General features: G+C 44.9%; 1 protein-coding gene across 2 annotated transcripts in view; it reads left to right on the top strand.

Moving 5' to 3' along the window:
- tspan5a (tetraspanin 5a) overlaps positions 1-14,270 on the top strand; it is a 43,773-nt gene that overhangs the window by 20,952 nt on the left and 8,551 nt on the right. For both annotated transcript variants that reach the window (XM_039759829.1, XM_039759828.1), the window contains 3 exons: positions 811-936; positions 1,440-1,487; positions 13,222-13,338. In XM_039759829.1, coding sequence (XP_039615763.1) covers positions 811-936; positions 1,440-1,487; positions 13,222-13,338 — 291 coding nt within the window. The remainder of the gene's footprint in view (positions 1-810; positions 937-1,439; positions 1,488-13,221; positions 13,339-14,270) is intronic.

The following is a 14,270-nucleotide window of genomic DNA, read 5'->3' as shown; positions in this document are numbered from 1 at the left end:
CATTCTCTTCTCATTTTCCTTACGTCTCGTAAACCATTTAGGTCCAACATAATCGTACTTGCATGTTGGCACTGACTGACGTGTGATAAACTGACACCATTTTCTTAAACTCGATGCGTTTTTTTGGAGTAATTTTTAGTCTTGGGTGTTTTACTTATTTGAGATTCACCAAATCAAATTAACAACAGAGACGTACGGAGTTCAGTGTCATTGAGTCAAGTATCCAGAGAAGGAAAAAATTCAGATGTGATGGTCAGTAGGCTTTGCACCCTAGGAACCAAGTTACCTGAACTATTGTCTAACGTTTCAGTAATTACTCCACACTCTGATGCTGGTCTTTCTGGTCGTAAAGTGGGTCATAATGGTAGCAACTGATGAGAAGAATTGAGGATTAACTGCAGAATTAGGGTGCCAGTCAGCCCAGCGTCATTTCTTAGCAGGTTTTGAGTTTGGTATTTTTCCATCCAGCTGTTTTAGCTCAAGACGGTGCTGAAGAGACTGTGACTGAACAGCTGACTGACTGACAGGCGGGTAGACGGGCACAGGGACCCACCAACCTCCCCCATAGACGACAAGCTATGGTGGGGGAGAGCACATGGCCAGAATGAGTATTATGGGGTTAGGACTGTAGTAAATTCATTACACGGCTTTCATTTTGAATTTTTTACATTGACTTCTCTTATTCTTAACTGTTATCTGTGCTGGATGAACATTGCCTGTTATCGTGTCTTTAAATCTTATGACGTTAAGACTCTGATGGCTGCGTTCTACTGCGTTATAAAGTATAAATGAGTGTGTTCTCTTTTGTAGTGGCAGTGCTGTGGAGCGTTTGGTGCTGATGACTGGAACCTGAACATTTATTTTAACTGCACTGATGCCAACCCCAGTCGAGAACGCTGTGGGGTACCCTTTTCCTGCTGCACCAAAGACCCTGCTGTAAGTATTCATTTACTCTCTTTGCACAGTTGGTCGCATTGGATTTCTTCTAGTGTGTGTTCATAATCTGACTCACGTCAAAGAAAAGCAAAAGTCGTCTTAGCCAAAGAGTCAGCCCCATGTTACCTGGGCTGCTGAAAGACACTGGCACAGTGCTGATTTCTTTCTAAATTCAAAAAGCCCAAATGCATTAAAGCACATTCTGACTTCTGCTGTCGAGCAAAGGAACGCTGCTCACTTTCTGTGATCGTTCGCATTAACGTTCAGTATTTCTTCTGACCATCGTGGACCCAGTGTTGGGTGGTCTTTTGTATGTTGTCTTATATTAAGGCTTGAGACCCACTTGTAAAAGAATGGCTGGGGCAAGTTGGCTCTGGTGCTGTTCTGGTCAGGCACGACATAGGCGAGTTCAGAAGTGGGGGATCATCTCTGAGTGTGTTGCCATCTTGCTGTTGAATTTTAAATTTGTGTTTTTTTTCTTTCTCTCTCTTTTTTTTAATCAGGAAGACGTCATAAACACCCAATGTGGCTATGATGTGAGGGCAAAGACCGTAAGTAACCGTTGTAACAAATGGATTCCTATGCGTCACTTGCAGTTCCCTTGATTTCTTCTAAATAGAGCCATTGTTTAACAGTTTTTGTGTTGATGGCAGTAGCGACTAAGAAACAAGTGACATATTTAATGGAAAGTAGTGTTTGAGTGCAGAGCTTGGATTAATGTCAGCTACTTCATCATATTCAGCAGGGACCAGTCATTTGAATAAATTGGCGAGGCACTGGTTCTTATGCATAAAATAAAATATGCAATTCAAACAAATGACACATTATTAAGGAATGACCCTTTGTTAAATGTCAAATAACAAGTTGGAAAAAGAATGAGGTAAGCAGATGAAGAAGAGTGTAAGTCACTTTGGACAAGAGCATCTACTAAGTGAGCGAATGTAAATGAATGAAAGGGATTCTTTTTTCAGTTGAATTGATTTTCTTTTCTGGAGGAGAGGACTGGCGTCATTTGTTCAACGTGAAGCCACAACAACATGGTGTGTTTTTCAGTTTGCAGCACATTTTGTACGAGTTGCTCACATTTGCATCTTGAACCCTGATGTGCCTGATGGAATGAGTGTCTGAGGGATTTGTTTGGATTGTCTCGGCCTTCAAAAGACAAAAAGCCAGCATAGACGTGACCCACCCAGTTCAGTTCCTGAGGGGGCTGCGTTCTTCTACCCCCACCGTCTTTTTCTTCTTTTGTATTCTCTGCCCATCTAAATTTTGCCAGTCCACTGCATTGCTTGTTCACACTAAAGGAGCACAAAACACAGAACTGGCGCGCTAACTTTTAATGATTTGTTGTTGTAATGAAGAAGTAAGTCAGTTGGTATTTACTTGTTTCCTTTTGATAAAACAGCAGTGAAGTAATTCACATTTTGGATAAACTCATCAAGTTGACAGCGGCACACTCACCTACCTATACATGGGACACCTACAGACGTGCTCAGCCGTCCTCTACCTGAGATAAACAAACGAGTAGATAAAGAAGGGCTTGTTAGATCTGTAAAAGAATGCAGCCATAGAGTCAAAGTGGACATCTGCTTTTGCTTAAAAATCATATTTATGTGCCTAACAATCAATAGCTGCAAATACAAGCGACACAAAAGACCTGGGTGGGTTCATACACTCTTCATTCAGTCTCAGATGACAATCCCCAGATGGTCCAGTCCCTTCGTTACAGATTATATACCCATAATCTTAAAAAATGAGAAGAAAGTCTTCTTACCAGAGACAGAACTCCTTTTCCAAGATGGCAGACTCCGCCTTAAGTGTCCATATTCAGCTCAGAGGCTCCTTGGAAATGGATCAGTTTTACAGCTGAGCTGAGCTGAGCTCTTCACAAACGTGTCTGGAAAGCCACTGAACTTCACACTCACATGATTGCAACAAAGCACCAAGTGAACGGAACTGAACTGCAAACTCTTGTAATAACAGGCAGCCACTCTCCTCCGTCCTCCTTCCGCCAGCAGAGCAGACAGTTTTATCACACGAGCTCAAAAGCTGCCCTTTCTAACGACGCAGACCACTCTGAGTCCTGCTTTATCTTTCAGCTTTCTCAGAATACACTTTCAGACATGTCGTAACGTTTAAAGCATCTCACATACAATATGAATAAACCAAATACTGAGGGAGCAACAAGGACAATTCACAAAGACCTGGACAATCATTTGGAAAATGGAGTTCAATGTAGACAAGTGCAAGTGCAAAATGTCAGAGGCTGGCGAAAGGAACAGCAACGTTTAGTACAAGGTGGGTGACATTGACCTCTAAAATGATTTCGGTGTTTACATTGTTATTGTCGAGTCAGTGTGCCAAATAAAATCTAAAGTTAGATTGAATTGTAAAAACTGCCGATTTAAAATCAAGGTACGTATTCTTAGATTCTGTAATACGGTTAAAAGGTTAGGAACACGCACTGATCCAGCGCATTGCCGCACCCACCACATGACAAACCAACTCAGGATCCAGATTAGGACCCGAGCGCAGCCATGCAACGGGTGATACCTCGGCACCACACCAGTTCAGAGAGAGTGGAACAGCGTGAGGTTCTTTTATGGCGGCTGAGGTGCCAATTCTGCCACCAACCCCCAAGTTTTTCCCTGCAGGTTGGAGGGCATACATGCAGGGATGGATGCAGATTAACGTCATACCCAGGACAGAGCAATTGCTGGTTAAGGGCCTTGCTCAAGGGCCCAACAGAGCAGAGACCCTTTTGGCATTTTACGGGATTTGAACCAGCAACCTTCCAGTTGCCAGGGAGTGAGATGAAATCAAGGGTAGAGTTTGAAGTTCAGGGGCCTCATGTAAACGGATCGTATGCACAAAAATGTTCACAACACTCGTGTTGTGAAGTGTAAAAACAAAACTTGGCGTAAAGTCACGCACATTCTCGCACCAGGTCAATCCCTGGCATACTCAAGTTCTGCGCTCAGTTTTGCAGACTGGCGGCACCCAGTGTCAAAGCAGTGCTACTGTTCCTGTGTGGTTTCCCTTTCTTTTTTAGATCCACATCCCTGACGCGGCTTTATAAATACACTGAAATTAACCGCATATTGTTTATTAGTTTAAGGCATCTGATTGTAGTCAACCTGTAACTCTATAATGGCGCATGGAATGGCCAAACTATTCCAAATACCATAGCTGCTTTAGTGTCGTTACTCTCACTGCACCACTCAGAGTATTTCTATCACTGTATCTGAGTGTGCAATCACAGCCGTACAGCAGCTGATCGCATTATCAGGACACCGCATCGAGCACACGCTGCCTCAGCCATGCATACAGTCTGTTTGAACTTCTACCATACTGCATGTAAACGCTTCAGAGCCTTTCCTGTATGGACCTCACGGTTCACAAACAGTTTCATCCCAAGAGCACCAAACGCACTCAATCAGTCCATCAAGTGCTCCGCGTAGACCTGTTAGGACTTATGAGTACAATCACCTCACTGGAAACTTACACTACAGTTATATTACATAACCTGAGCCACTTTATAAAGAGCGTGCTTACAGATGACGACTGGCTTCTAAGTCGCTTTAGATTTCCAAGCACTGTCTTCTTGGAGCTCTTGATATCATTTTTAAGATGCAGTAAAATATGTTTATTACATTATACAGATACATTTTTAACTTCATTTAAATAATCTATATCGTTAATAATTAAACATGTGAGGACACGGTAGACCGCGGTAGCGATGAGCTGGCACCCCGTTCAGGGATTGTTCCTGCCTCACGCTGTATGCTTCCTGGGATTGGTGCGCATGATAAATGGATAGAATACTTCAACACGTACTATGAAGATATTTCAATGTTCCATCAACGTTTTGAAGAATTGGCATCCTCAGCTTACAGATGGCTTAACATCTATCACAGAGCTGATTGTGTGGCGATTGATTACTTGGAGAAAGAAAAGGAAGGATAGGAATTGGAGGTTAGTACGTTTGAAAGAGACAGGACTCCTGTAATAAAGTGCAGTATTTCATTAAAGATCACGCACGGCGCAGCAAGCATCTTGTGGGAGGCAGGAGCAATCTCGTCACTATCACTGTGCCACCGGGTGCCCATGTTTAATAACATGCTTTAACTCCTATCATCATGAAAATGATATTACGTATACATCTCAGTATTTAATTTATTCAGAGAGCTGTAATATCACCAATGTCATGGACTCTGTGTCCTGTCAGAGGAAGAGGAAGCCCGTTTGAGAAGCACGTCGTGAGTCACACTCATAGAGCACATAGAAGATCAAATACAAAACAAAGCATTTAACGAGCTGCTTTAGTTATGATGGGATTTGAGAAACTAGTAAATGAAACGATTTAAAGATGAAGTTTATGATGTTATACTTTAATGACAAAATAAACTACCGTACATACTCGAATATAAGCCGAGTTTTTCAGCACCCAAAATGTGCTGACAAACGTCCCCCACAGCTTCAAGTCCCGCTGCCCGCGCCAACCTGACAGAAAGGTGGAGTGTACAGTACCGTACCTGGTTTGGTGTGCGGGCGGTAGAAGAACTGCTGTGTGCTCTGTGTGGTGCTGTGCAGCCTCTGTGAGACTCATTCTGGGCTTTGTGCTCAATTAATGTGCGGTAGTTTTATTGGTATTTATTTTGATTATTGAAACTTACCAGTAGCTGCTGCATTTCCCACCCTAGGCTTATACTCAAGTCAATATGTTTTTCCAGTGTTTGTAGGCAAAATTAGGTACCTCGGCTTATACTCGAGTATATACGGTACGCGATTAAAGTAGAAATTTCGAGATTATTGTTGACATTTTGACATTTTTTCCACTGTGGCCCCATTTTTTTTCTTCTTTTCTCTGTGCCCTAACAAGCTTTCATATGACTCTCAGCCGGTGGGCTACAACTCGCCTTTTCACGGCGACTTTGATATCTGACAACTTATTTGTTTCAGGCACTGTGCGACTTTCTGATCTTGAACTTTCGAGTTTCTCTGCCACTCTGTCAATTGATCAATTTCCTTTTGTTGTTCATATCGCTGCTTAAACCAACAAATAGTACGTTAATGTTTGCCTCTACTTGGCATTTGCTGAAATTCTTTTTTTTCTCCTGTGCTTTTGCCATTGTCTTTCAACAGAACACAAAACGTAAGGGGCTATTTATACTGATTTGCCTGTTCATAGAGGTGTCACTCTGGGAGGAGTCGGGGTGGGGCGGCAGGCGCATGCACATGCGTTACTTTTCATGCTGACCGGGATTTACTGTATGTAGCGGAAGAACGTGGAAGTTGGCATACGCACAGATTTACAGTCATGGCCGAAATTATCGGCACCCCTGGAATTTTCCCAGAAAATGCACCATTGCTCCTAGAAAATTGTTATGTGCATTGGAACAACACAAAAAAACAGAGAAAAAAAGCCAAATCTGACATCATGTCACACAGAACTCCAAAAATTGTGGGTAAATCGTTTTATTTCAAGCATATGATGCTCGTTTGTAAGGAACAGGTGCTGGCAATACAGCAATCAGACCTGAAGCCAGTAAAATGGAGACAAGTTGACTGAACCTTTCTGTTGTGTCTGAGTGGGCCACACTAAGCATGGAGAACAGAAAGAAGAGCAGAGAATTGTCTGAGGACTTGAGAACAAAAATTGTGGAAAAATACCAACAATCTCAAGGCTCCAAGTCCATCTCCAGAGATCTTCATGTTCCTCTGTCCACTGAGCACAACATAATCAAGACGTTCACAACACATGGCACTGTAGCTGATCTCCCTGGACGTGGATGGAAGAGGACAATTGATAAAAGACTGCAGTGAAGGAGAGTCCGAATGGTGGACAAACAGCCCAATCAACTTCAAAACGTATTCAAGCCGTTTGCAGACTCAGGGTGCAACAGAGTCGACATCTGAACAAAATGAAACGCTAGGGCAGGAGAGCCAGGAGGACCCCACTGCTGACACAGAAACATCAAAAAGCCAGACTGGAGTTTGCCAAAATGTATTTGAGGAAGACAAAATCCTTCTTGTGGACCGATGAGACCAAGGTAGAGCTTTATAGTAAAGTTCATCATTCTACCGTTTACAGAAAACGGAATGAGGCCTACAAAGACAAGAACACCACAGTAGCTACAGACAAACATGGTGGAGGGTCGAAGATTTATTGCTGCCTCTGGCACTGGAGGCCTTGACTGTGTGAGAAATCTTGACTTGACTCTGGGAGAAATGGTGCATTTTCTGGGGGAAAAAAAAAAAAGAACTGGCTAACCGGTAGTCCCAAGCCAACAATTCCAAAAACACATTTTAGGAACAGAATCCGAAGAAGAGAGCAGGAATATAAATCAAAAATGAAATGCATCCAAAAGATAACAATACTTACAAACAACTCCAATACCCGACTGCTGGGTCTCACTTGTGACTGGAAATGCATAGTCAGTAGGAGGAGCCAGCAGTCAGGATATCTCCGCCTCCTTTGGCTCCGCCCACACAACGCAGGAAATGGAGGCACATGAAAATTGAATTGAATAGAAATAACAGCAATGACAATAAAACATGAAATACCCAAACACTCAAAGGGACTAAGCATTCCATTACGTCTTGTATGTGACAGATAAGATTTGATCGAAGTCTTGATCTGATGATACGTAACAAGTCGTTTTATGTCTGTGAAGATTCTCGGTCATCCAGGTGAAGTTATCTGCTAGCTGAGTGACTTCTTTCTTGTTAGGTAGATGATACGTTTCACTGCTCGTCAGTCTCGGGCTGTTGAGTTGTGTCAGACTAGGCATTCCAGGACGGGCCTGATCGTGCAGTGTGACAAGCGCGGACTTTGCCAGAGGTGTGCGGGGGGCCGCTGACCTGCTGGAAGGTGAACCGGTTTTCATGAAGGGTCTGTTGGTCCTTTGGGTTTGTGTGATGTGACGGTGCCTGGTCACATAACCAGTGCAGTGTAGTCAGGTGGTCTTAGTGGACGTTTTACTCCCACTACATAAATGAAAGGTTATTGTCTTTTGATTTTCTACAAGTTCCCTACTTTTTCATTTTGTACTTGGCTTACTTGAGATGACTGCAGTGCTTTCTCCTTTTTGCCTTCTTTAGTATTTTTGATTGTTATTTTTGTCCCCCCGTTTATGTGCTTGTTTAAGACCATGAAGACCACTGTGCTGTTTACTTTGGACTGCTCGCCAGGAGCTGATTAACTTTAGGCAGGCGTGGAGAGGCGAGTGTAGGAAGTCCATGTGGATCAGCACATCAGGTCTTTATAATTCGCTCCATTTGTCAGGCTAATGTTAGGACGTGTCAAGGTGTCGCAAGTTGTTTTCTGTGTTTAGTTTGGAATGCAGTGGCCATCTTTTATTTTTTTTATCACGTGCCTCCTCCGCTTGTTATCAGCGACTGTGCGGCGGTGGACAGCTTCACAATTTGAACGTGCCCTCCTTTCCATATTTAGGTGGGCTGAAGATTTCAAATGCCCACAGTTGGCCTTTGTAGCTACATTTTAGGGAACATTGGGTCCTCCTCGTGCCCATTTGTCACATTTCTCCTCTCTACCTGTAGTTGAATTTTCAAGTGCGTTTATTATGTAAGGTGGATTAGGATGGTCAGAGAAAAACTGTCATTGACTAAAATCCCGTTGCACTCATTCATGAATATGAGAGGTCGACAGTACAAAAGTTGGAATTGTGCCCCCCAACAAATCCCTGCCTGCTAGAAATTGTGCCACACAGAGACGTTTGAGGGGCCTTTCGTGGCTCTTGAACAAGCCGTTTCATTTTGACTTCTCTTCTTGCCCTTCCGGTGCGTAACTGGGCTGCTTGTTTCCTGCTCTCTTGCTCTTTGTCTGCACTTTTGCACTTTCTTGTGACGTATGTGCTGTGCATTTTGTTTTTTGCATTGCAGTCCCACCTCTTGTTGTGTTCGCTCTGAAGCCCACGGCACACAATTCAATACCAACTGATTGATGCCAGCACAATAAATGTTATGGTCCCATTAAAGGTTCTGTTTATTGAAGTAGTGCACTGATTTCCTAATAGACGTCCATTCATTCTCCAACCCGCAGTGTCCTAACTACTGGGTCACGGGGGTCTGCTGGAGCCAACCCCAGCCAACACAGGGCACAAGGCAGGAAACACACCCCGGGCACGGCGCCAGCCCACTGCAGGGCACACACACCCACTAGGGACAATTTAGGATCACCAGTACACTTCACCTGCATGTCGGTGGACTGTGGGAGGAAAGCCACGCAGACACGGGGAGAACATGAAACTCAACGCAGGGAGGACCCGGGAAGTGATCCGTTAAGGGGCTCCGTACTGGGAGGCAGCAGCGCTACCCACTGCGCCACCGTGCCGCCTCCTAATAGACATTGGTTCACTTATTACTGCGTCGATCTGGTCACATTTTAAACTTGTGCCCCATACATGTCAAATGTAATAAATCCGTTTGTGTTGTACGCAGCGTGTGTGACTCGCGGCTCGCTGCTCGCTGCTTCATACGTTTGTGCGGTCGCACGTCGAGCCTTTTCACAGCACAGGTGAGAGGTGAGCTGTCAGCTGCAGCAGTTTGGCTCATGACGCGTATTTGGGGGCCGACTGATCCACTCATTACATACCGGGGCCTTCATTTAAAAGTCGGTTTAATATTCAAATGTCAAAGGTACGCCTGGCGCTTTCTAGCAGGTTATATAAATTGGATTTATTGTCTTAATTATTCTTTACTAAACTCTTCCCTGCTTCAGAATGATCAAATCATGGTGGGGAGAGCTGCTACCTAAGAGCCCACTTGCTGTGCAGTTTGCAGTTTCCCAAAGTACTGTTAGGTTTTTGTTCCTCAGGTTTCTTCCCACATTCCAGACATGGGCACGTCTAAACTGGCAGGGTGGGTGAGGTCAGGACTGTGCTGTGTCACCCTAATTCCACTGTCAGGACGGGCACACAGGTTAATAGTTAGTTAGAGCCGCTGCATTTCTACAGGGGGCACAGGGAGACCACCGTTCTGCTGCCGTAGAGCTAAGCTCGTCAGAAAATTGATGCCAGGAGAATATCGATTCTGCTAAGACGGCTTTACACACACAGCTTACTGCCGATATGTGGCCTAAGGGAGCCTTTTAAATGCGAAACCAATAAAGTCCTGTTCAGTGATACTGCTGACAGAATGATTTAGGTTGCTGAGCCCGATACTAAAACAGGACGCGCCCTTCACTCTCGTTTTCCACGTATTCGGTGGTGATTAGTATCTTTGTCGACTGCATCCATGCACTGGGCCCAACTAGAAATTAGAAATGGATCAGATGTGCAGTCCGGTTATTTCTGCCGTTTAGTTAATCCCTTTTATTTCTTCATGGGGTACAAGCCGCAGTGCGCTGGCTGTGGTGCCAACGTGTGACTCTTGACTTAATGCCAGGCTGGAGTGTGGATTTTGTACTTTGCTCACTCACTCCAAAGACTCTGCATCGTCCCAGTGTGTCCCTGTGTGTCCCAGTGTGTCCCTGTGCCCAGTTTGTTACATTCTTCTGTTTCCCAAACTTGTCAGTGAGAGTGCAGTCTGTCTTGACGGGGCTTGGGTGCAAAGCAGGAAGCAGCACTGGCTATGGAGCAGCGCCAGCCCACCGCTGCGTTATCACAATAGAAATAAATCCTAAATCCTGCAGTGCGGTGCTTCAGCTTCTCCTGGCCACGACATGAATGCTGTCCTGAAGGCCACGTTACAAGAAGTTAAATCTGCACAGCTGACAGTAGCTGACAGGAAGTCGTGCAAGGAGAGCACCGATTGGTTAAAGGACTTGCCAGTCACAGCTAGGCGTTTGCTTTTTGTTGGACAGAACAAACTGAGCTGCTGGCCTGGAGGAAGAGGAGCTGTGAAGAAGGACTGCTGTCCCTCCACTGGGCCTGAATGGCAGAACATATTAAAAAGTTTAAACCGCCTGAATTGTCAAACGAGAAGTGAAAGTTGCAAATCTCTCCACGCCACTCAGGTTCCTGTTATTTCAGGTGCCACCGTGAGCTTGAGGGAACTGAATGTGTTCCTCTTCCTTAGAGTGCCGCGGCCATACCTCATACGGAGATGCTGGAGTTTACTTGTGACCTATCGGTGGTCCTGTATGAGACCCCCTCAAACCAACGACTCTTTACTGTCTTGTGAAACCCACGAGAGGCTGGAACGTCAAGTAGATTCAGGGCAACCCTGTTGGCTAATCACAAGCTGTCACTAATTCTGTGACAAATCACGAGTGACGTCGTAGAAGTGACCCAAGTGACAACAGTGGAGTTTTGTTTGCATGTCGTCTTTTTCAATTCCTTGGAGTGCACTTTACAAAGGAAACCTAATGAGAAGCCAACAGAATAAAAACGAGCAGGGTGCCGCTTCTCGAATTTGAGCAGCTAAAGTGAGTCTGTGCGTGAAATGCCAGTCCCCATTTATGAGCCTCCGCAGAGCTCTGACACTCGTAGTGACAAAGAATAGTAGGACAAGTTGAGACGATACGGTAAGGACGTGGAGTGTACCGTACAGCATTCAGCCACGACGGCCCACGTGAGCAGGAAACGCAGACAAACAGAGGCGAGACTCGGATACGACGTCACTGTCCTTGAAGTTGTCACAAAGCGTCCGGAGCTTGCCAGGCACGAGTCTTTGACGCTTTAAAGTGGATTTGTTTGACGAGGTGTAAGACTCGTGTCTTCGTGTTTGCACTGCGGCACCATGAACTTTATTTTAAAGCACAAGGGGAGGGAGGGAGGGAGGGAGGCCTGATGTTTGTGATGCTTCACCTGAACGCACACCACTGCACCGGAGGCCTTTGACCGAAGAGATTTGCCATAAAAGCTGAGCAATACATTTCAGGATTGTTTGCCACAAACTCTTGTTTTGTTGTAGTTCTGAACATCCTGATTAAAAGTCAGACAGAAAAACTTTTTAAGCGGACCAGTCAAGTGCAAATATCTAGCGGAGTCGTGGGCAGTGGCTTGAACCCCGACATTTGTACTCTTATTTTTGTAGACAGTGTTACTTGCTGTTTAGGTGCTGTGTCAGTGGTGTCACCTGATGCCATTTCGAATGACCCTTTCATGCCCGCTTGCCTCCATTTTGTGCATCGTGGTGCCTGACTTCATCAATCGCTGACTATAAAAGATGGCGGCTCTCTGCACTTTTGGATAATAACAATGAAACTCTCGCTCGCAGTTCTTCTTCTAGTTGGTTAGGGCCTTTTGATTTGTTAGTTTAAGACCCTGCTGAGGCCGTTTTCACCTCAATTTGTGCCAGTCCTTGCCAGTTTTCGTCGTACTGTGTGCCAGTCCTTGCCTTCAGCTGTGCGTTTGCTGCTCCTTTTGAACTTTCCTGTTGTCACCCCAAGTGGCGTGCAGCTCTAGTCGACTGCTAACAACAGAAAACTTCATTCCCAAACGGAGCGACTCCTTTCAACTTTGAGGACAGCGGAGTTTCCGCCCGTGATGAAGGTGGGCTCACACGTACTGAATATGATGGGATCAGCGGAGACGAAGGCTGCAATGCCAGTGAACGAATGGATGTGAAAGTGAATGCAGACAACCGAGACATCAGCCGCTGCAAACGTGCATCGAGAACAAGAGCAAGACAGAATTTCACAGGAATTCTAAAGTAACGGAAGGGGAAGCGAGATGTTGTCAGCTGTTGTAATCTGACAGCTTTGAGGAGGGGTCTTCATTCAAAATGGCGCTGGAAAGAGATGAGGACGTCCTGAGGAATCTCAGCGTTTACTGGCTCGTAGGGCCTTGACGTCCCGTTTGGATTCGCATGTGCATTGCGTTGATTGGCGGCGGATACGTTCAGATGCCGTGGATGAAGTCGTCCTTGATGATCACATTCCGCCGATGTTTAGGAATTTAAATACATCTGACAGGTTAATGAAAAGACTTCACCTTGGTACCCCGCGTCTTCATGGCTGTTCATTGTCACCTTTTCACATTAACGTTGTTGCCAGTCTTGAATCTTTTCTTTCTAATAGAAGTATTTGTGTGGTAGTGCTCTGGGTTTATCCTTTGTCTTAATATTTTTATTGGGGTTCCTGTTTTCTGTTTTCATTCTGTGTACAGTTTAAAACCTCAAATGTCGCCGTGTTTTACCAGATTTCAATGACACCGAAAGCAGTTCTAATGAAACACCACGATTCTGTTGCTTTGTCGCCTTTCTTGCCTGTGCTGTCTTCTCTTTGGCCTTCTTAACGAATGAGTAATGAATGCCATTAATTGTGCCTGCTTTGATGAATCGGGTGACGAACCCTGACTGCTCTTCTCTTGTGTTCAGGACAGCGAGCAGCACAACTACATCCACACCAAAGGCTGTGTGCCTCAGTTTGAGAAGTGGCTGCAGGACAACCTGACTGTTGTGGCCGGCATCTTCATCGGAATCGCATTGTTACAGGTATGTGCCACATTCAGGGGACTCGCCTCCATGTGACCTTCGTTGGGTTGGCGTGACTGACAATAAGCAGAAGATGACAGCTCAGTTATTATTCACTTCCAGTATTTGGCTGACGCTTTTATCCAAAGCAGATACAATTGGTGACATTTCTGTTTGTTTGTTTGTTTGTTTATCCAGTTGGCGTCACCGGCAGGTGAAGTGACCTACTCAGGGTCACACAGTGTCAGAGATGGGATTTGAACCCTCAACCCAAAGCCACACAAGTGACATTTGTTTCACTTGATCAAGTTAGGATTCCTAGGGTTATTTCAGTGCCCCCCCCCATTACTTTTAATTTCTTATTTGACCCAAATCAGAGTGAAGAGTTTTATTAACCCTATACTGTATTTAATGGGTGTCTTTGGAGACCAACGCTACATAGATAGATAGATGAAAGGCACTATATAATAGATAGATAGAATGAAAGGCACTATATAATAGATAGACAGATACTTTATAAATTCACACACTCCAGCAGCAGCATACTGATAATAACAAAATTAAATATCAGAGTGAGAACAATGCAGGTATAACAGACAATAACTTTGTAGAATGTTAACGTTTACCCCCCGAGTCGCATAGTGTGGGGTCTCCTCAGTCTGTCTCTGAAGCTGCTCCTCTGTCTGGAGATGATCCTCTTCAGTGGATTCTCCATGATTGACAGGAGTCTGCTCAGCGCCCGTCGCTCTGCCACCGATGCCAAACTGTCCAGCTCCATGTCTATAATAGAGCCTGCCTTCCTCACCAGTTTGTCCCTCTTCTTTATGCTGCCACCCCAGCACACCACCGTGTAGAAGATGGCGCTCATCACAACCGTCTGGTAGAACATCTGCAGCATCTTATTGCAGATGTTGAAGGACGCCAGCCTTCTAATGAAGTATAGTCGGCTCTGT

This window comes from Polypterus senegalus, chromosome 7 (genome assembly GCF_016835505.1).
Source record: "Polypterus senegalus isolate Bchr_013 chromosome 7, ASM1683550v1, whole genome shotgun sequence".
Classification (NCBI taxonomy): domain Eukaryota; kingdom Metazoa; phylum Chordata; class Cladistia; order Polypteriformes; family Polypteridae; genus Polypterus; species Polypterus senegalus.
Note: the sequence above shows the minus strand (reverse complement) of the source record. Positions and strands in the feature narration are given on the sequence as shown.